The following is a 24,521-nucleotide window of genomic DNA, read 5'->3' on the forward strand; positions in this document are numbered from 1 at the left end:
TCTGTCTTGCATCAGTGCTATGGATGGCTAAGTTCTACTGCTATCAGTAACTCTTAGGAACAAAGATGTCTTTTGTTTTAAGATTTGAACTCAGAGGACAGCATCTGCTCTCCAGCTTGGTGGTTGGAGAGCAGATTATCCACTCAGTCAGCCACATTCAATGCTCAACTGACAAATCATTAAAGTTTTAGCTGCTAAATGCTATGATGTGTCACTTGCTGTAAGGCTAGGAATTTTGCATAAAAATGCTTTTGTTGACTCAGAAGCTATTTCTGCAAAAAGAGAAAGAAAAAGAGAAAAAAAGCCCAAAATTTCATGCAAAAAAAAAAAAAAAATCCAGTAATATTCAACAGCTTGTTTTTTTTGTTTTTTTTCACATAGCTTAGGATTATAAAAACTTTCAACACTTATCTCTAATACAAAGTATTTTAATAAGGTGTGACACCTTTTGGCTACTTGTATATGGAAATATGACTTCTGCATTACTTCAATCTTGATATCACTTCCGGCTTTGGCTCCCACACTGCTATCAGTAGACTTTACTCAAGCATTTGATAATGTCTGGCATCCCTTTCTGTTCTTCCACTCCTCCAGCAAATTGGTGTGGGTAAAAAGCTGCTATCTGTTATTAAAGGAACCTGTGCCAATTCAACTACCTGCCTCCTGGTTAACGAGTTCCTGTCAGACCAAAAAAAACATATCAAAATTCGAAAAGGAGTCAAGCAGGGTTTCCCCTCTTAGTCCATTGCTCTTTGTATTAGTTCTTGAACCTTTCTTACAGGAAGTTGACAATATATGTGCTGTGAAAGGAATAACAGTTTCTTCAACTATGAAGGAAAATAAGATATTAGCATATGTCGATGTAGTGGGCACTTTGAAGGATAATGATTTCATATATATCTTTTTTGGTATTTTGGAAAAATTCAGCAAGATCAGCAGATTAATTGCTAATGCCAAAAAGACAAAATTAAAAGTTTTTGGAATATGAAATCTTGGAGGCATTCCTTTTGGACTAACCTGTGAGAGAGAACCTCTCATTATACATGGAATTCACTTCTCCACTTACCCAGTATTACCAGTTCCAAAACTTATATACATGAACATTGAAACCTTAGGAGACTGGAATGGGCCACTTTCCTTTTCTTCTAAAAGTACTAAAGCTATAGTACTCAAAACCATAATCTTCCCTGCTCAGTTGTTATGTACAACTGAGCAGGGAAGATTATGGTTATGAAACATTTATGGTAATGTAACATTTATCAGACATCACAGAAACTGAAGAAAAGCAATTATATAGTAAGCCATCTGCAATTTTTTTTTAGTCTAGCTGATACCAAGAAGTTAAAAAGGAATTTCAACTATCAAAGAAGCATGGAGGATTTGGGCTTGGTTTTAAAATTCTACTATTTAAGCAATACATCTTCAAAAATCCATAAAATATTGCAGACCAATCATACATGTGCATACCTTCTCTGGTGCTATCTGTGTTTTCATCTTCCCCTGTTTGGAGTAAGCGATTCCAAAGGCTGAGATTGTTCCTACAGTACAACAACATCCTGTGCTTAACTCTAAGATGTCTACGACATTCTTTCCATTAAAAAAAAAAGAGTAAAATTTGGTATAAAGAAATCTTTAATCTCTTTTGCTGCAAACTTCTGCAGTTGAGTACTGACAACACTTTCTTAACTTAGTGAAGTTCCAAGGATACCCTAACAGGAGGGATCTTGCTTGGAGAATTGCATATGGTTGCCTTCTAGTCAATACCATCAAATTGAGGTACTTTAACATTGGAGATCCAATCTGCGACATCCATTACTGATTGGAAACAGTAGAGCATGCATTCTACAACTTCCCTCTTGCCCTGCATATTTGGAGCAGATTAATGTGTTGGGCATTCCATTACTTAGAACAGGTTATTTATTATTATTATTTTTTTTTTTGTAGTACCTAACACCTGTCAGCAATGGGAAGAGAATTTTGATTTTTATAATTAATGAACTAAAATACCATTTATGGAAGGTTAGGGAGAAACATGGATTTGAAAACAAACAATATGACTTACAAATGCTTTATAATATTGTATTGTGGAAATTTTATTGTCAGTCAGACGATTTTTGTATTTAGAAAGAAACATTCTAGAAGATGTTCAATTTTTGGCTAGATGGTGTATATCACCCACATTATGCAATATTCATCGGGGAGAGATAAAATTCAGTCTATTTTCACTATGAGAAGTTTTTTAAATGGTTCCAGCTTCTTAATTCATTGTGGTGTTATGTCACTTGCAGGAATGATTGGAGCACAATCCCAGGCAGAGAAAGCCAGCTAAAAGCAGTTAACACTAACTGCCTGTCATCTGGGTATCAGTCATCTTTGCACTTTAGTTTCAGTTGCTCTTTTGGTTGTTCATCTGCATGAGATTGGTGAAAAAGGAAAACTGATAACCTTTTCTCTATCTCTTATACTATCTGTCTTTTTCTTTATCCTAATACCATCAGGCTCTCTTGCATCCCTATACTAACATCCCTAATCCTATCGTGAGCACTCCTTTTACTTTTTCACCTCAAAGGTCAAAAGTGGTCTTTCTAGTGGCCCTTCCCATAATCTATATCATGATACATGTCCATAAGGATACGTGAGTTGCATTATGGGTTTCTAAGGCAATCGATGTGAAGTCATTAGCCTCTATATAGAAGCAACCCAGTCGTGTAGTGATGTCATGCCCATACTTTGCTTACAGTTGGATAAAGGATGAAACCAAGAATATAACTTCTTGGCATCTTTAATTTATAGAACAGTCTAGTCCTGCATTTTGTCATATCAGGTGTAAGTTGTTTTGCATATGTAGCCTGTTTAAGGACAAACTGACAATTATAACTCTTCACTTTCTTTTTTTATCATGATTCATTTGTTTTTAATTTCCATCCCTATATTAGAAGTGTTCTGCTTCTCCAAATAAAGCTATGGATTCAACTATCAATACAGTAATGTAATGGTTGTTTTGAAATTTTTCTACCCACCTAAAGACTTTCAAAGTCTTTAGGTGGGTAGATAGATTTCATTGTTTAATCTATAACCAGGATCTTATTAGAAGTCTTGTTTTGTTTCCAAGTATTATATAACCATTTCCTCATTCATTCATTTTTGAAATTATGGATTCTACAACTGTGTTAAAATAACTCCTTTTATTATCCCGACGTTTCGATCTTCATATCAAGATCATCATCTGGAGCATACATAAATATACAAGACAAGATGCATTGCATTTCAAACCATAAGCTAGAGAAACAATGATTTGATCACATGCTACTCACTGGCATGACCTCTAGTGAAAAAAAAAAAAAAAATTACATCAAGCTAGATTTAATTTATGATTACATGAATAAACATTCTTGCTTATAGATGGTTTTTCTTCCAGTAATAGTGATGTCCTATTTCTATTATTACAATTGTTATTTTTTATTAAAAAAAAATTATTTATAAATTACAACATGAATAAACATTCTTTCTTATAGATTTTTTTTCTTTAATAGTTATGTCCTATTTTTTAGTATTAAAATTATTTTAGATTTAGGATCCTGGATTTTCTACAGTCCTGTTTATAGTTGTTCTTAGAGGGGAAGGATTCATGGGATGAATATATGCCTTCCATATGTATGGGATTTTTAGACCATCATTATTGTTTAGATTGTGGTGGTTGATAACGATCTCACAAGCTACCTTAAATTTGTGTTCACCATGTTTTGGTGTGATGTAGACAACTAGTGCTTTTCCAGTCAATTCTATGCAAGGTGTTCAGGGCATGATCAGAAAGGCCAGCTTCACCATAATTATTATATTTGATGTGTCGTTTATGTTCTTTTTGTCTGATCGGAATTGTGCATCCTGTTTCTCCTATGTATGGTATGTTGCAGGTGCAGTAAATACAGTATACTCCAGAGTGGGTCTTTGGATGAGTTGAGCAAGCTTTTTAATTTTGCAGGAGGTTTAAAGGTGGCTTTGAGGTTGTATTTTTGTAGTACTCTGTTTATTTTGTCTGATGTCCCTTTAATGTAGAGAATGGTTATAGTTTTACTATAGTCTGGTTTGTCTTTGTTTTTTATTGAGGTCTTGTAGAGAATTTTGTTAATAGTGTTTTGGCGGTATCCATTTTTTTGAAAAGTATTGCTGATCACTTTAAATTCGTTTTTCAGTGCCTATTCATTGGAGCAGATCTTCAGAGCACTGTTTTTTAGGGTATTGATGACACCTAGTTTTTGTGTTGGGTGGTTGTAGGAGTTTGTGTATATATTGGCCAGTATGTGTCGGTTTCTGGTAAACAGTGAAGGAAAGATTGCCCAAGGGAAGACGTGTTACAAGTGTATCTAGAAACGGAAGTGTGTTATATTTTTTAATCTCAATTGTGAACTGTATTCATTTCTGTTGCTTGTTTAGGTGGCTAAGGAATGTGTCTAGTGTCTGACAGCCATGAGACCAGATCGCGAAAACATCAACGTATCTAAACCAGACTTTGGGTTTTAAAGGTTTATTCATGTTGTAATTTATAAATAATTTTTTTTGTTTCTTTAAATAAAAAATAACAATTGTAATAATAGAAATAGGACATCACTGTTACTGGAAGGAAAACCATCTGTAAGCAAGAATGTTTATTCATATAATCATAAATTAAATCTAGCTTGATGTAATTATTTTTTTTTATTATTTTGTTTTTTTCACTAGAGGTTATGCCAGTGAGTAGCATGTGATCAAATCATTGTTTCTCTAGCTTACAGTTTGAAATGTAATGCAGCATTTTGTATATTTATGTATGCTCCAGGTGATGATCTTGATATGAAGATCGAAATGTCGGGATAATAAAAAGAGTTATTTTAACACGGTTGTAGAATCCATAATTTCAAAAATGAATGCTGATCACCGTGTAACACTAAAAGAAAGGATTGTGATAATTCATGGCGATTCAACCCACAAGCGATGCAATCAATACAGTAAACTGAAGAATCAGGTTTCTGATTTGATCAGTTAACTGACTTTTTTAAAACGGTGTAGGTACAGCAATATCATTCCTAATTGCGTCAGGCTAAAAAGGAAATTCACCTCAGCAAAAGCGCAATGAATACCCTTCCGCATGGAGAAAGCACTTCTCAGAGAACAAATCCAAGCTTCCAGAAAGAACTTAGTCGCTACACAAAACTAGCTACCAAAGGAAAAAACGGAACTTTCAAGCTAAGTAAACGCTGATATCGTGATGATCCTGGAAAAGATTATTGACAGCATTGCGAACCACATCCTCCAAACGAAGAAAGAAAATCTAATTTCCAAATTCCAAAGACTAAAAGATCGAAAGAACCAGCCGCCATATTCAAATTTCTCCACAATGAATAATAACAACCAACCAGAAGCAAGAAACAGAAACAACAGGAGCCACCAATCACCTACAGATAACAATAATATATAGTTACTTAACAAAGGTTTAAATTATGCCATAGCACTAAATCGATAAACAAACTTGAATTTATTTGTAATAGTGAAAGAGGCCTAAGATTCATCCCCAATAACATAGCAGAAAAAATAAGTTTAGAAACCGCCAACATTTTAAATCATAACAAAACAATAACAAGCAACCTAACTCAACATGAATTAACAGCAATAAAATCACTAAAGTCAAATCTAAACATCTTAACCAGAGCAGATAAAGGAACTGCCACCATTATCTTAAACCAGCCGAACCATGTATGTGGAAAAAATAAATCTGCTGGTCTTGGACAATAACAAATACTAATTAGTTAACTATAACCCAACTAATAGAATAAAAAAGAAAACGGAGAATCTACTTAAGTCAGTTACTACATGGCCCGAAGATACGGTAAAAAAACTATTTCCACACTACGCTCGTTCCCTGAGAATTTACGGGCTACTGAAAATTCACAAAGAAAATGCACCGCTAAGGCCTATAGTCGAAGGGATTGATAGCCCGACTTATTACTCAGCCAAAAAATTAGCGGCAACACTCAAGGAGCTGTTAGGTCATTCTCCCTTCTATATCAAAAACACACAACACTTCATAAATATCATCAAAGACATTATATTAGAAAAAGATGATCTATTAGTCAGTTTTGATGTCTCTGTCCTCTTTACGAATGTCCCAATCAATGACACAATTCTTCTTTTACAGAACAAATTTCCTCCAGATATCACGGCTCTCTTTGTGCATGTATCACAATCTGGTTATTTTGTACGGCAAAACGCTTTCTACCAACAAAAAGAAGGCACAGCCATGGACTCGCCATTATTCTCCCCTCCCCTGATTGCTAACTTTTATATGGAACATTTTGAACAACTTGCTTTAGGTTCCTCCCCTTTAAAACCCAAAATCTGGTTTAGATACATTGACGATGTTTTCGAGATCTGGTCTCATGGCCACCAGACACTAGACACATTCCTTAGCCACCTAAACAAGCAACACAAACACATACAGTTCACAATTGAGATTGAAAAACATAACACACTGCCTTTCTAGATACACTTGTCACACGTCTTCCACTGGGCAATCTTTCCTTCACTGTTTACCGGAAAGCGACACATACTGGCCAATATATACACATAAACTCCTACAACCACCCAACACAAAAACTAGGCGTCATCCCCTAAAAAACGGGGTTCTGAAGATCTGCTCCAATGAATAGGCACTGAAAAACGAATTTAAAGTGATCAGCAATACTTTTCAAAAAAATGGATACCGCCAAAACACTATTAACAAAATTCTCTACAAGACTTCAATAAAAATCAAAGACAAACCAGACTACAGTAAAACTATAACCATTCTCTACATTAAAGGGACATCAGACAAAATAAACAGAGTACTACAAAAATACAACCTCAAAGCCACCTTTACTCAACTCATCCAAACAGCCACTCCCTCTGCTGGCCCACCCTGAAGTATACTGTATTTACTGCACCTGCAACATACCATACATAGGAGAAACAGGATGCACAATTCCGATCAGACACAAAGAACATAAACGACACATCAAATATAATAATTATGGTGAAGCTGGCCTTTCTGATCATGCCCTGAACACCTTGCATAGAATTGACTGGAAAAGCACTAGTTGTCTACATCACACCAAAACATGGTGTGAACACAAATTTAAGGTAGCTTGTGAGATCGTTATCAACCACCCCAATCTAAACAATAATGATGGTCTAAAAATCCCATACATATGGAAGGCATATATTCATCCCATGAATCCTTCCTCTCTAAGAACAAATATAAACAGGACTGTAGAAAATCCAGGATCCTAAATCTAAAATAACAACTTTAATACTAAAAAATAGGACATCGCTGTTAAAGAAAAAATTGATAAGAAAAAATGTTTATTCATGTTGTAATTTATAAATAATTTTTTTTTTTAAATAAAAAATAACAATTGTAATAATAATATAAATAGGACATCACTGTTACTGGAAGGAAAAGTAAACAAGAATGTTTATTCATGTAATCATAAATTAAATTAGCTTGATGTAAATGATTTTTTTATTTTATTTTTTATTTTTTTCACTAGAGGTCATGCCAGTGAGTGGCATGTGATCAAATCATTGTTTCTCTAGCTTATGGTTTGAAATGCAATGCAGCTTGTCTTGTATATTTATGTATGCTCCAGATGATGATCTTGATATGAAGATCGAAATGTCAGGATAATAAAATGAGTTATTTTAACACGGTTGTAGAATCCATAATTTCAAAAATGAATGCTGATCACTGTGTAACACTATAAAAAAGGATTTCCTCATTCACATTGCTAATGCACAATAGGTTTACAGCCTTTAATGGATAGAATTCACATTAAAAAAGTTATGTTATTTAATTCTTTATTAAATCTGTGGGATTAGTAATTGTATGTGTAATTACATAAGCAAAGTGGATATTAGATCTAGCATTATTTCAAAGCCGACTGTAGAAACTGTGAAAGTTCTGCAAGTTGACCAGGGAGGTTTAACTGGCCTGACAGCTGTTTCGAACTGGTTGGTTCTCTTCAGGGACCAGGCAGAAAAACCTTAGCAAAAACTAGTTTGTTACTGAGGATTTTGAAATGTCAGAGAAATGTATTTTTCATAAGCGAACGCTTGGTTGGTGCATAAAAGTAATTATTTAAAAGTAATTAGGTAAGTAATTGTATGTGTAATACTTGATTTTTTAACGATACTTTTGACATAATGATTAGAAATATATACAAGTTAGCACGAGAATAATGTTTAATTTGCCAAATATTTCGGTCTGAATATTATGGACCATCTTCAGTGGCTACATAGGAATAGTTTTAAAAAACAAAGTGGAATACGAACAATTGATCATTCATACATAGAACGCGCCACATGATGTCATATCGCTAAGTATTAGAAGAGTAAACTTTTTTTAATAAAACATAATTAAAGTTATATTAGATATATGAAGAGCCAAAGGCTTCAATTCGGCGACATATGACTTGTTTAAGTTAAGGGATATTACATCCCATATCGTTTCTTAGCCGAATAAGATATGGGATGTAATTAGTACACCCTTAACTTAAACAAGTCATATGTCACCGAATTGAAGCCTTTGGCTCTTCATATATCTAATAATTTATTAGGACACCTCTCGGCAATTCTCATAGAAGGGTTGTGAGTTTTGTTCGCTACAAACTTGGTAGTAACTAAGTCTACCTACTCACTGATGAGACCTCAATAAAGGTTGAAACCGGTCCTAGGAGCTAAGTTCACATTATGGGTAGATATCAAGAATAGTGATCGGAGCTTGCTCCACCTTTGACATGAGTTGCTTCAGCTTGCACTACCTTAAGGGTCAGTTGCTGCAGTATCCAGGTGTTTGCTTATGCTTGGAATTGGCGAACTTTATATAGTTTCTACTATATTCAGCATGAAACTCTTTGAGTTTCTTATTTGGCTAAGAAACGATATGGGATGTAATATCCCTTAACTTAAACATAATTAAAGATATTAATTCAGAAATTCATATAATGATCTTAAATAACATTATACTGATAATAAAAAATTTAATGTGTTATCCTGATTAAACTTTCCCAAATTTTTGATATAGATATACAGTCATTACGATTCAAGTTAGGATGTTGAAGTAAGGCCTCTACACTTTCTTTAAATAAACATTCAAATTTGTAGCGACATCTGTGTAGGAGGAGAGTCTTGGATCAAAGGATGGTGTGGTTTGTTTCTAATCCATGCTGAGCTAATCCAGAATTCTCAGGTTTGTTGTGTTGAATTAATGACTGATGCTCTTGAATTCTTTTTTCTATGGAACATCCAGTTTGTCCAAAGTAAGAAAGACTACAATTACAAGGAACTTGATACACACCAGGTAGAGACAAGGTTGAGCATTTATCTTTAGATGAAGGAAAATGAGTGGATAATTTGTTGATAGGTGTATAAGTGGCTGTTAGATTACATTTCTTTCGAATTCTCGAAATTGGTTCTGAAATCCCGGAAATGTAAGGAATTGGAACTGACGTATTGAATCTAGGCTTTTTGTGTTGGTTTGTAATAATCGAAAAGATGTTGTGTACTCTTTTCGGAGAAGTCATTTAGTTTCATGTGATGTTTGATAGTTGAAAGTTCCTTCTGTAATAAATGAGAAATTGAAAAGTTAGTTTTGGCTCATCGGATTAAACATATTGTGACTCCTGTTTTTTGATAAGGGTGATGAGCAGATTCTTTGAGAATATAACAACCTGTGAAAGTTGGTTTTCTGTAAACTGTTGTTGTAAGAATACCAGAAGGTGAATGGATGAGAAGTATGTCTAAAAACGATAACTTGTTGTCTTTTTCAATTTCCATGGTAAACTTTATACGAGGATGTAAGGAATTGATACTGCTTAAAAAGGAAGGTAAGGAGTCTATGTTGTTAGGCCATATAGCAAAGATGTCGTCTATATATCTAATCCAAAAGGATGGTTGAGGGAATATAGATGAGAACAGGACTTTTTCTAGATGTTCTAAATAAAAGTTTGCAAGAGCAGGAGAAAGTGGACTTCCCATGGCTGTTCCTTTCACTTGGTTGTAAAATTATTTTGACATAAGAAATATCCAGAGTACATTATGAAACGAAATAGTTTTATAATATCTTATGGGAAGATGTCAGCTAGTAATTCCAAAGTCTCTTTGAGAGGTACATTCGTATATAAAGATTCTATATCGAAGGCAACCATAAGTCCTGTTCTCATCTATATTCCTTCAACCATCCTTTTGGGTTAGATATATAGACGACATCTTTGCTATATGGCCTCACGACAGAGACTCCTTACCTTCCTTTTTAAGCAGTATCAATTCCTTACATCCTCATATAAAGTTTACCATGGAAATTGAAAAAGACAACAAATTATCGTTTTTAGGTGTCCTTCTCATCTGTTCACCTTCTGGTATTTTTATAACAACAGTTTACAGAAAACCAACTTTCCCAGGTCGTTATATTCTCAAAGAATCTGCTCATCACCCTCGTCAAAAAACAGGAGTCACTAAATGTTTAATCCGACGAACCAAAATTAACTGTTCAACTTCTCATTTATTACAGAAGGAACTTTCGACTATCAAACATCACATGAAACTAAATAGCTTCTCCCAAAAGAGTACACAACATCTTTTCGATTCTTACAAACCAACACAGAACAACCAAGATTCAATACGCCTAGTTCCAATTCCTCACATTTCCGGGATTTCAGAACCAGTTTCAAGAATTCTAAAGAAATGTAATCTAACAGCCACTTATACACCTATCAACAAATTATCCACTAATTTTCCTTCATCTAAAGATAAACGCTCAACCTTGTCTCTACCTGGTGTGTATCAAGTTCCTTGTAATTGTAGTCTTTCTTACTTTGGACAAACTAGATGTTCCATAGAAAAAAGAATTCAAGAGCATCAGTCATTAATTCAACACAACAAACCTGAGAATTCTGGATTAGCTCAGCATGGATTAGAAACAAACCACACCATCCTTTGATCCAAGACTCTCCTCCTACACAGATGTTGCTACAAATTTGAATGTTTATTTAAAGAAAGTGTAGAGGCCTTACTTCAACATCCTAACTTGAATCGTAATGACTGTATATCTATATCAAAAATTTGGAAAAGTTTAATCAGGATAACACATTATATATATATATATATATATATATATATATATATACATACATATATATACATATATAATTTTTTTTTTATCAGTATAATGTTATTTTAGATCATTATATGAATTTCTGAATTAATATCTTTAATTATGTTTTTTTTTTTTGTAAATGTTTACTCTTCTAATACTTAGCGATATGACATCACGCGGTGTGTTCTATGTGTAAACGATCAATTGTTCGTATTCCACTTTGTTTTTTAAAACTATTCCTATGTAGCCACTGAAGATGGTCTGTAATATTCAGACCGAAATATTTGGCAAATTAAACATTATTCTTGTGCTAACATGTATATATTTCTAATGTGTAATACTTTTGTTGTTGTTGTTGTTGTTTATCATGCATTCATGCTTTGCTTTGCTATTGATTGAAGCCATTACAGATGACAAAGCTGTGCAAAATGAACTATTTCATATATGTGAAGAGATAACGATGAATGCTTGGAATAAGGAACTATCAAATACACATGATACTTTTAATCCCTGAAACGGTGAAGCTAATAATGCATGAGACAGGAAAATTTGACGAACTCATGTGCATCAGAACATTCCATGAAATTATTAAAATAATCTAATGTGATTCATATAATTAAATGTTTTTTTAATATATATATATAACTAGCTTCCTTTGCACCATAGCATTCCTCAAGAACATGAAAGTTTTTAACAAATGAATACATATAAAAGCAGAATAAATCTTTATTAATGAAATTTCTGTCAAAAAAAAGTTGATATTATGTTACACATCACATGCTTCATTGTTCTTCTGTGCTGCATAATGTCCATGCAACCTAGTTCTCTAAATTTTAAGTCTTTGATAAAAGTGGCATCAAAGCTGGTTTTGGATGAGGCCTTGATTTTTGTTACATTGCATCGGACACTACCATTTTGAAACTTCTCTGAACTTGTGAATTGGTCTTGTCGAGTGATGAGACCTCGATAAAGGTTGAAACCGATCTGGGAGGTGGCCCTTGCTTTAATGCATAGCATTACACATATCTGCAAGGAGATGTGTTTTGCATTTTGGGAGATACTGAGATAGGAGTGATGATAGCTTTCTCCACCTTTGCCACAAGTTGCCTTGGTGTTGCACCACCTTAGCTCAGTCCTGAAGATACTTTCAGGTGCAAACTTTGTTTGCTCACACTTGGATAAAGGATTAAACTAAACTTATTACAGAAGCAATGGAGAAGCCATATTTACCCATAATGCATCTCCTTGCAGACATTATACATGTCTGCAAGGGGATGTGTTTTGCATTATGGGAGATACTGAGACAAGGATTGATGAGAGCTTGGTTCACCTTTACCACGAGTTGCCTAAGTCCTGAAGGCACAAACTTTGTTTGCTTACACTTGGATAAAGGATTAAACTATATATATATATATATATTCCAGTGAAAAGATGACCATTGAAGAATGCTATACATATCCAAAATATGGCTACATTATGTCAATGATTCTTCATGTGGCCAAGAACTTAATAAATTCAGTGCTTACCTTGAATGATTTAAACCCTAAAATGTCTCTAGAGATCAAAGAAAATAGACAGACTTTTATTCCTTGATCTTCTAATTTCAGTTATTGAGCAAAACAGATTAATATTTGCAATGCACAGAAAAAGAAAAAAAATTCAAATACTGGCTGATATTTATATTCCATTTCTTGCAATCACCCTGCTTAAGAATGAGGTATAAAAATCTTTAAAGAGTATGTGTTATATCTAGTGATGATAGCTAACGAACAAGAAATGGCTTGCCCAAGAGTCATTCTTCTGGGGTGAGAACATCAGTGACTCTGGCAATAATAAAGAAAATAAAAGCTTCAAAAGTGTAGTCATTTTACTTTACATCAAAAATAAAATAGCTGAGGTACTGAAACATGACCTGAAGTTGCATTTACACCTGCAAAAAAAAAACTTCCTCAACACTAAGATGGCCTAAGCGACCTTATCGACTTCTTAAGAAACCAGGCATATATAAAATTTTCAACTCATACAATATCAGAGATTATTCAGGAGAAATACACATGAATGGCCATTTCAAGGATGCTGGAGAGAACATACAAGTCAGGTCTGGCCTATTACATGAACATAAACTGAACTAGGAACTAACAAAAAGGCCATGTTAAGTTCAATAGCTAAATTTTGTAATTCTAAAAATTCTTTAGATATGATGCAGTACCCAAGCCATTGCAACAAAAATCAAGGTCTCATCTTAAACCTATTTTGATCTGCTTTTGTCAAGGACCTAACATTCAGAAAACTAGGTTGAGACGTTATGCTTCTCAGCTCTATAATGAAGCATGCATATGACACTATCAACTCTCACTTTAACAGCAATTCTATTAATTAACATTGTTTAATATTTTAAGACTTATTCTGCTTTTATATGTATTCATTATCAGGTTACTCTTAACAGTTTATTAACAGCCTCTATATTCCTGAAGAAATATGTTTTGGTTCATAGGACTGAATAAAAAAAAATATTTTACATGGCATACTGAATCATTTCAATAATATGAATAATCACAGAAGCTTAGTGTCTTCTATACAAATCATTGTCAAACATTACCAGTGTAACCTGAGTTACCTAAAGGATATTTATAGATTTTATGATTATAAGAATATTTTTATAACTTTACACCTTTTCACTGAATGAAAGAGGAAATTAAAAATGCAATCTTAGAGAATGAGAGGTTGCAAAAATATAGGATTGCTACATTATATGTAAAAGTAACTAAAATGTCATTAGAAGATTTTGGAAAGAAATATAAAAGCAAAATATCATAAAGATAGCAAAATCTTTTGAAATAAGAAATCTTAGAAATATTAGAATATCACAAAGGGAATAAAATATCATAAAGTGATTTAAAAAAATACCTGAAGATAAGTGTTCTGAAAATTATTAACGAAATGAGGTCATGAATGGTAGGAATGATCCAGAAATGTAGTGAGGAATATGTATGAGTAATAAGATTAAAAAAAAAAAACTCATAAGAAAGGTAGTGGGAGTAGTTTTTTTTTTTTTTTTTTTTGTTATAAATCTAAAATATGGTGGGATGTGAAAATTTTGGGTTGGCTACACTGCATAATCCAGAAAGCTTGTCACAAGATGGAATCCAATTAATTGATGAAGAAAAAGTTGGATTTAGGTCAAATAGAGACGTTCAAGACCAGATTTTTATCTTATAACTGACAGTCAAAAAATCATCAAAATACAAAGATGCATGATAAAGTGCCAAGGGAAAAGCTGTTCAAAGCACTATATTCATAATTTGAATGGGTAACCACACACTCTGCATGCGTGCTGCAGGTTCTTCCACCTCTTCTCTCTTCTATAGTTCTATAGGATCAGTGTGCATATATACTGTGTGTGTATAACAGATCCTTATTTAGCATTAGTTGCAAATTAGCAGTTAGAATTGAAGTATATAATGCACAGAAAATGATTTAATGTTAAATCACAGGTATGGCAGTTTATACTATTTCCACTGTGTATTATAATTTATACAGACCACATGATTAAGAAAGATGCTTTTAAACCTGTTATTTATTATTATTATTATTACGGGTATCTCCATGGAGTCAGTAGACTCATCGCGGGAGACCCAAACTAGCAAAACAATATCTGTCATATCTCTTCTTGAATTCATTTACAGATGAAGAGCTCACAACAAAGTCAGGCAATGAATTCCACTCATTCACCACCCTCCAGGCAAAAAACCTTGTTCTGACACCTTTGTTAACCACACTCTTCTTTAATTTCCAGAGATGACCTCTTGTTCTTCCATCACTATCACACAGCTGAAACATTTCCCCTGCATCAATCCTATAAAAACCTTTTAGTAATTTGAATGTTTCTATCATATCCCCTCTTCTTCGCCTATCAGCCAATCTCTGCAATCCACAAGCTCTCAATCTATCAATGTAGGGAGCATTTTTTATATCACTCACCAACTTGGTCACTCTTCTCTGAACCCTCTCCACAGCCTCCTCATCTCCAAGGAATCCAGGTGACCAGACCTGAGCACAGTAATCCAAATGTGGAAGTATCAATGCTTTATAAAGGGGAATAATAACCTCTTTATCTCTGGATGTCAGACGGATATTTAATTCTTTATTCTATAGAGATGATATATATTCTTAAATGAATCTGCTATAAGTTGATGTTTAGGTAGTTGAGCTTGTCAAATGCAAGAATAATGATTGTTATGGGAGATTTTAACTACAACAGTATAATTGGGGAGAGGAAGATGCATGTAGCAATAAGTAAATGGAATTTCTAGAATTCTTGAGGGACAAATGTCTTGGGCAACATGTAATAGAGGGAACAAGAGGTTCAAGAGTTTTGGATTTGTTCATAGCATCAGAAAAGTTGATAATAACTGAGATGACATCTCTTCCACCAGTTGGAGAGAGACTATATGGTTTTGACTCGGAAGATGAATAGACATGCATGAGTATCAAAGAGATGGGAATGTATGTGGAATTATAAGGCAGGTGATTATAATAGTCTTAGATATCAACTTGGGGAAGTTTCATGGAGGGAAGAATTGGAAGGACGGATATCATTAGTGCTTGGGAAATTGTGAAGGAATATTTGTTAGCAGCAATAGCAAGCTGTATTCCATGAGTGAAGAAGAGGACACAATTTGGAGTAAAGTGGATGACAAACAATATTAAACAGGAACTGCATGCGAAAAAAAAGAGGCTATGGAAGAGATATAAAGAGACAGGTGAAGAGAAGATGCATGAAGAATATAAGACACAGGCCAGGAGAGTAACTAATATGGTAAGGAAGGCGAAACTGGAATATGAGAAAATCCAAAGAAAATCCTAGGGAATTTTTTAGTTATGTGGCCAGTAGGAGGAGAAATGACTGTGAAAGAATGACATTGTGGGATAAAAATGGGAACAGAGTGACTGATGCTGAGTACATAGTGGAATTGTTCAATGAACACTTTTTTGGAGTATTTCATCCTGGAGGAGTAAATTTTAATACTAGAGGGATAGGACAGGTTCGAGGTTTAGAGGAGAGAGTATGTGTGTGTTCCAAATGCTGAGTACTCTGGATGTCAGTAAAGCTGTTGGGCTGGATGTTATTTCACCATGAGTTTTGAGAGAATGTTAAGGAACTGGCAGCTCCTTTGACTTGGCTTTTCAATGAAAGTCTGGCTACAGGAAAGGTGCCCAGGGAATGGAAGGAAGGTAATAGTGCTATTGCATAAGGGTAGTAGCAGACTGGAAGTGTCTAATTATAGGCCGGTTTATATGTCATCAGTAGTTAAGATCTTAGAGAAATTAGTGAGGAACCATATACAGCATTGGACAGATGAGGGTAATGTTATCTGTGAGAGTCAACATGGATTTGTGAAGGGGGCACTCTTATTTTAGTAATATGCTAGCCTTTTATAATAAAGTTACAAGAGCAGTAGATGAGGGAAAGGCATATACTGCCATTTTCTTGGACTTAGCAAAGGCATTTGACATGGTGCTACATGATAAGCTGATATTTAAGTTGCAGCACACGGGTCTGGATGTCAGGTTGGTCAACTGGATTCAGGATTGGCTGTCCAATAGGTATCAGAGAGTTGTGCATGGTGGAGCAGTTTCAAGGAGGCAAATGGTTACAAGTGGGGGTGCCAGGGCTCAGTAATGGGACCTGTATTGTTAAACCTTTATATCAATGACATTGTCAGTGGATTGCAGGGAGATATTCAGTTGTTTGCAGATGATGCGAAGCTAGGAAGGGTTATTAGTAATAGTGCAGATGTGGCACCCTGCAAGAGGATTTGAATAAATTACACAGATGGGCAAATGAATGGGAGTGTCAGTTTAATGCAGCAAAATGTAAGGTCTTGAGGTTTGGGACACATCGATGGGATGCTGCATACTCTGTGGGAGGAGTTATACTGGAGGAAGTAGGGAAGACAAGAGATCTGGGGTTGATGATTGATAGAAACCTGAAATTTAGGGGTCATTATTGCAGTAATCCTCTGTGTAATATGTCATATTGTAATATGTAATATTAAAAGGATTATAATTCCATTGTATAAGTCTCAGATCAAACCACACTTAGACTATTGTTCTCAGATTTGGTCCCCAGGATTTGAAGGGGATAAATTAACTGTGGAAAGAGTACAAAGGTGGATAACAAAGATGGTTTCAGGACTGTACAATATTAGTTATGAGGATCGGCTGAAGGAATGTGGACTGCAGAGTTTGGATAGGAGAGGTGATATGATTGAGACTTTTAAATTGTTGAGAGGTGGTTACAGAGTTGACAATGGGGAGTTCTTTCACTTGGTTGAACAGCGGGAAGGAGTGATGACAAGGGGCCCTCCCTGGAAGTTACGAAAGGAAACTGTGAGCAGGAGGGTGAGGAGTGGTTTCTTTGCATGGAGGGTGGCTGAACCATGGAAGGCATTGCCTGATAGTGTTGAGAGCAAGAACGGTCAATGAATTTGAGGAGTGGTATGATAGACACATTGTGTTTCCTAGGAGCGACCTCCCATGATGAGTCTTGGTAGACTTTGTGTTTCTTAGGAAGGCCTCCTGTGATGAGTCTTTTGACTCCATGGAGGACTGAATAATAATAATAAGACTTCCAGAGACTTTAGCCAGATTCACAAGAATCTGGGAAAAATTCCACAGGCTTGGTTACCTAGAGAAAAATCTGTTTTATAATAATAACTTTTATAATAGTTCCTATGAACTCTAATAGTATACTTCTGTCAGCTCATCTCCAACCAAGTCGCGAGTTGATAAACACATTCTACGTGACTCATTCTTATGATTCGTGTTTTGCTGGTCTTTCTTCCTGATGATGTCAATGTCAGAGTACTTTTTTTCTTATGTATAACAATCTAAAAAATATTTCGCTGGTCATTCTATTTTGCAGTTAGTCTCTCTCTTTTCCCTCTTGAGTCTATACTGTGCAATATTCTGATGTTACATAGATGTTACACTTTGCAACATTAAACCGATAGCTTCACTCACCCACTAAGCAGTATATGAGATCCTCTTGTCAGTCCATAATATCTGCTCCACTTCTCATAGTTCTTAACTGTACATCATATCCAAACAGCTTCATATGTTCACTTAAGAATGACTCAATATCATTAACATACAAGTTAAATAATAATAGTCCCAAAACAAATCCATGCAGCACACGACTCCTGGTTTTCCTACTTTGGGATCTGCTAACCCATACACAACCTGCTGATACCTATTGGACAGCCATTCACCCATCTATTCACCTCCACTCATATCCAGTTCAGTCTATTTCAATTCGATTACCTGCTTGCCATGTGGTATTCTATCAGTGGCCTTTGAAAAATCCATGTATACCACTGTGTATGCATCTCCCTTATGCAGTTAATTTTTCACCTTGTAATACATAAGCAGATTGCTAAAATATGACTCCTACCCTATCTATAGAAGCTTCTCTATCATCATAGAGAATACTGCTATTATCAATCCAGTTCTGAATGCTAGTCCTCATCTTCTCTAACCTTGGCAATAACTACAGATTCAGATTGACCTACAATTTATAGTGCGAGTCTTATCCTCCCATCCCCACCTCCCTCTTTTTGAAGTGAACCAATTTTTCTCAATTGTTTGGAATACCTTGTCCTATTGCAAGACATGTTAAAAAGGCAAAGCAAGTGTGCTGTTGGATCGTACATCCTGGCTCTAAATCCGCCATCTTGTTAGAATGTAGTTCTTATTTAAATTACATCGATGGGATGCTGCATACTCTGTGGGACTAGTTATACTGGAGGAAGTAGGGAAGACAAGAGATCTGGGGTTGATGATTGATAGAAACCTGAAATTTAGGGGACATATTACAAAGGTGGTAAAGGTAACACAGAGGATTACTGCAATAATGAGAAGGACACTGACCTGCAGAGATAAAAGGATTATCATTCCATTGTATAAATCTCAGATCAAACCACACTTAGACTATTGTTTTCAGATTTGGTCCCCAGGATTTGAAAGGGATAAATTAACTGTGGAAAGAGTACAAAGGTGGATAACAAAGATGGTTTCAGGACTGTACAATGTTAGTTATGAGGATCGGCTGAAGGAATGTGGACTGCAGAGTTTGGATAGGAGAGGTGATATGATTGAGACTTTTAAATTGTTGAGAGGCGGTTACAGAGTTGACAATGGTGAGTTCTTTCACTTGGTTGAACAGTGGGAAGGAGTGATGACAAGGGGCCCTCCCTGGAAGTTACGAAAGGAAACTGTGAGGAGAGTGGTTTCTTTGTATGGAGGGTGGTTGAACCATGGAAGGCATTGCCTGATAGAGTGTTGAGAGCAAGAACGGTCAATGAATTTGAGGAGTGGTATGATAGACACATTGTGTTTCCTAGGAGCGACCTCCCACGATGAGTCTTGGTAGGCGTTGTGTTTCTTAGGAAGGCCTCCTGTGATGAGTCGTTTGACTCCATGGAGGACTGAATAATAATAATAAGTCTTCCATAACATATTATCTTAATTGTTGGTTGATTACTAATCCAAATATAGAGAAATATTATCCTGCACCACCCTATATTCAGATTAGTCTATATAATATAGTGGAATCAATCATCAACTAACTTTAGCAATCTCACTTTTCTGCAGGCCGAGTGTAAAATTAATATTTAAGGCTTCCACAAGGTCCGATAAACTTTTTGAGTGGTGCAATGAAGAAAAATCAGGTAAACAACAAATTGAATCCAATAAAATAAACATTTAATACAGGGTTATATGTACATTTAAGTAAAACTTTAAAAACAAGACAATGCAAATTAGCTTAGTCCAAATACTCATAACAAACATAAAACATCAGGCATCGCACATTCAGTTATCAATACTATATTCATCCGAATAATTGAAGATGGTCCACACAGTTCAATGTTACAGAATCTCACAGTAATTATTCTTAAAGTAGAATTCTCTAATTCTCTCTTAGTCAACTAACACTTAATTTAATTATGAGGCAGTTATCACTTCGTGGGGGGAACACTTTAAAGCTTCTTACTTCGGCTATTTTTAGTAGAACACCACAGTTAATGTTAAGATATATCAGGCGGAGCTAACTCTTATATCTTCACGCTGAAATATAAAAAAAATGGACTGCTCTTACAGGGTTATATCTTTTACACATTGGATCCACTATAGGCACACTTAAAACTGTACTATCACTCTGAAGTAACACTATTCAAAAGAAATCTTCTCTGTAATAACTGAAATGTTAAACACAGAGCTTCATAAGTCATGATGCACTTGTATTAGGTAATCTACTTATTCCTTATTTATTACTATGCATTAAATTCAGCCTTGCACTGTTCTTCTTCAAAACAACTGGAATTCGTCGTAATTTTAGAATTCCGTAGAAATATTCCGAATTGCCTATTGATTTCCCGGTCCTTTCATAATCTATTTATGGCATTTCCAAATCCCCCATTACTGCCACCCCTTACTTCACTCCTTGCTGTCCATAAGCTTTCTCCCTTGTATACTTTTGTTCTCCAATTAAATATGTTCATTCTTGCTGTTTTAAGGATACTTGTAACATAAGATTGAATGATATATTCACGTAAACACAAGAAAGATATTTATTTAACCAAATATTTTGGTCTGGAAATAGCAGGCCATCTTCAGTGGTATTACAAGAACAGTTTAAAAAAATAAAATAAAATAAAATAAAAAAATACAAGCTAGAATACTAACAATAGATCCTTAAAAATAGATCTATTGTTAGTATTCTAGCTTGTATTTATTTATTTATTTTATTATTATTTTTTTAAACTGTTCTTGTAATACCACTGAAGATGGTCTGCTATTTCCAGACCGAAATATTTGGTGAAATAAATATCTTTCATGTGTTTATGTGAATATAACATTCATTCTTCCCACCCAAAATCTGGTTCTATCTAGTTCAGCTTATATCAACTTCTTCTCCCTTCGAATACTGTAGCTCACGCTCGCTCCATGCACGCGCTATCTAAAATTAACTCTGTTTCCTTAACAATAGCCAATCAAATCCAATCAGAAGAATTACATAAAATTACTTTCTCTTTCAGAAATACAAATAAAGAAATAATCCATAGTTCATATAAATCGCATTAAACCATAATAAACACAAATTCTATAACATACATGCACAGCTTCTTATAATATTATTATATAATAAAGTAAATTAAAAGAATAATATTTTTACACAGAGCCTTTTTATTACTATTACATTACTTAAGATTATATTATTAAATAATAATAAACAAAATTCAAGGCAATTATATGAATAACACACTATAAGCAAGAGACATACAATAAATAATATTTACAAGTCTTGCCTTTGACATGGAGGATTATGGTGGATTCTGAAAGAAGTATTAACAATTTTCATTTCTCTTCATTTAGAATCCAACAGTGCTGTTAATTCTCTAGCGCATTCCTTCAAGACAGTAAACTTATTAACGTCACTCGGCACCACTGAGTGATGAAATTCACCTTCAGATTGAGGAAAGAAAAAAAAACACATGAAATAGAATTATATCGGACCTTCTCTACCAACATAACTCACCTTTGATTAAAAAGCCTTCATAAAAGCCCTGTCATTGATGGGATTCAACCCTTGCTCTTTCCAACCAAATGGCTATGTTGGAATCACCTGAGCTATGGAGGCTCCATTTCTAGTATATTATTGTATAGTTGTATTAGTATAGTATATTTCTAGTATATTATTCATATAGTACTATTTCTCATCAATCTGATATAATGCCATAAATGACATTGCAATAAAGAATTGTTATTCCTGAATCATTAAGTAGTATTATGTGTGTATTTTATGTTGTTTGTAGTAATGTCAGTAATTTATCAGCATTCTGTGAAAAGAATGCTGCGAGATTCCTGATTAATAGTTTTAATTTTTTTTTTCCATGAAAGAGGAAAAAACATAAACTGTATACATTAAAAGAAAAAAATTAAAACAAAATAGTATGCAATGGAACATTAATGTTTTTTTTTTTTTTTTCCAGTACTTAAATGGAATACCAGTATGTACACATGAAGGAGGACATCTTCCTTTCCAAGCTGAAGTTACAAATTTGCTTAAGTATTCATCCCACAACAGAATTACTGTTGCCTTAAATAATACACTTACACCTGAAACTGTTCCCCAAGGAAGTGTTCAGTATGCATTATCTTTTATAAATTACATACACTATTTTACTGAAGTCCTGAGATGCCAACCTCTCTGATTGCAGATGAATGTGATTACACAGTATGCACTTTAGGGCATATGACCTATAAAGGGAATTGGGTTTACTCAAAAGTCATCTTGATCTTGTATGCTAAATAGTGATGTAGAAAGTGACACAGAGCTCAAGATGCAACAAGATATGCCTAAAATCACTCGCAGACAGGAGCTGACAGTCAAGAATGCTGGTCACCTGATTTTGCTGTTGTATTCTGTGTTTGGAAATAGAAGCAGCAAAAAGCATTCTCATACATATTTTTGTGACACATAAAAAGATATATAACATTTTTCAGGATAGATCTACATCATGTAAGCCTTTGTAAGTCATCCTGAGTTGTGGAATAATGAATATTTGTTCTGTGGAACAAAGAGTTGTTACTTTCTTTTCTAGTCTTATTGACTTGTTTAGTTATGGAGGATTACTGGATAATGCTTTTTTTTATGTAAGTACATTGTTTCAGTGATGAAGTTTGAAGATGATATTGTGATGCACAATATCATCTTCAAACTAGGATTATATCTCAAGGTGTGGCTTCCACTGGTCAAATCATAACTGCTAGGTAAATTCAAGAATCTATGTAGCAGTCATGAAATCATGAGTGCTACATTGGTACTTTGGACAATTGTGCATGTCTTGCATTGTGACACCTTTTGTGGTATTGGCATTTACACCTTCCAACATGATAATGTCAATTTCACAAAGCAGTTATTGAAGCATAAGCACAGGGTTTGAAGTAACATCATTACAGTGTTATGATTGACCATAATACTGAGACTTTATCTGAACCTAGTAGAATATCTATGGGATGAACTAGAATAAATATTAAGGTACAACTAAGATGGTTTTCTTCGTTAGTGGAACTTCCTAATGTTTTAAAGGAGTGGAGTGGAATGGAATGTTTTAAATGAGTTTTAATGTTTTAAAAGAGTGGAAAAAATAGTATCATATATCATATCTATTCTACCAGAAATTAATGTCATTCCATAATGAATTGAAGCAGTTATGTCCAAATTCTGACATTTGATCAATTTAAATAAAACATTAAATTAGACTTTGTTTATATGTGCATCTCATGACTTTTAGTAAAGTAGGGGTTTTCTTTATAAAATTAAAGCATGTTTTTTAGAATGATGTGTATCATTGGTATTGATAAGTGAAAATAATTCTTATATAAGTTTCACATATGTTTATATAATCTGAGTACAAATTGCTACATAAGGTATCTATTCATTAAATTAAGAAAGGTAATTAACAGAAGACAATCAATTAAAAATCCATTTCATTTAAAAAAATGCTTAAAGAAGACTTTAAAAAATTCTTTAAATTTCAATTAACAGTGATTATTATTTTTTTAGTCTTTAATTTTTCCTTATTTTTATTTATTTATTTTCTTTATTACTTTATTTTATTTTTTTTTTTGGCCAGTCATATCCCATTGATAGTGAAGTTGTTCAGTGAACACTTTATTGGGATATTTCATCCTGGAGAAGTAGGTTTTAATACTAGAGGGATAAGATTTTATGATTTCTTATATGCAAAGCTTGCTATAGACCCAAGCAGCATAAGCAGTGAAGTTATCTTTGTTGGTGATCATGTCCACAACTCCATCCTAGCTCCTTTTTCCCATCCACAAAAGATTGTGAGCATATATGTTCTGGAGATCAAACTTACTTTTTCAAGCTACTTCAGGCTTTCAGCAAACAGGGTGGTCAACAACCAGGTGAAATTAATTAATAATCTACCACCTGAAAGTATTTACAAAACATCCATGCTTGTAGTGAGATTCAAACCTACAACTCTTGGTTGGAGACAGGATACTAGGCCAGCATTTTACTAACAAAATCTGGATGAGAAAGTGAGGAAAATCAGTGCTCTGAGTACTGACTTCATGCAGATTATTCATCTGCCATTAGAATACCAGACAACTCTCTTCACTCACCTAGCACTCTAGATCTTTTCTTTACTGGTTTTCTTTATTGTATACCATTGAAGTCACTTCTCATCAGAATCCCATGTCAGTTTCATCTCCTGTGAAATGTTCTTCCCTCAGTCACTCTGTTTTGTGTCCTTTAACTTTACAA

General features: G+C 34.3%; 1 protein-coding gene across 1 annotated transcript in view; it reads left to right on the forward strand.

The window, feature by feature from the left end:
- The window catches only part of LOC150095656 (beta-glucuronidase-like), a 164,722-nt gene that overhangs the window by 10,054 nt on the left and 130,147 nt on the right, over positions 1–24,521 (forward strand). Inside the window, exon 3 of the mRNA XM_090409691.1 lies at positions 22,219–22,373. Coding sequence (XP_090265817.1) covers positions 22,219–22,373 — 155 coding nt within the window. The remainder of the gene's footprint in view (positions 1–22,218; positions 22,374–24,521) is intronic.

Source organism: Typopeltis vanoorti, chromosome 20 (assembly GCF_054136105.1).
Source record: "Typopeltis vanoorti isolate ZY-2024b chromosome 20, IOZ_Tvanoo_1.0, whole genome shotgun sequence".
Classification (NCBI taxonomy): Eukaryota; Metazoa; Arthropoda; class Arachnida; order Uropygi; family Thelyphonidae; genus Typopeltis; species Typopeltis vanoorti.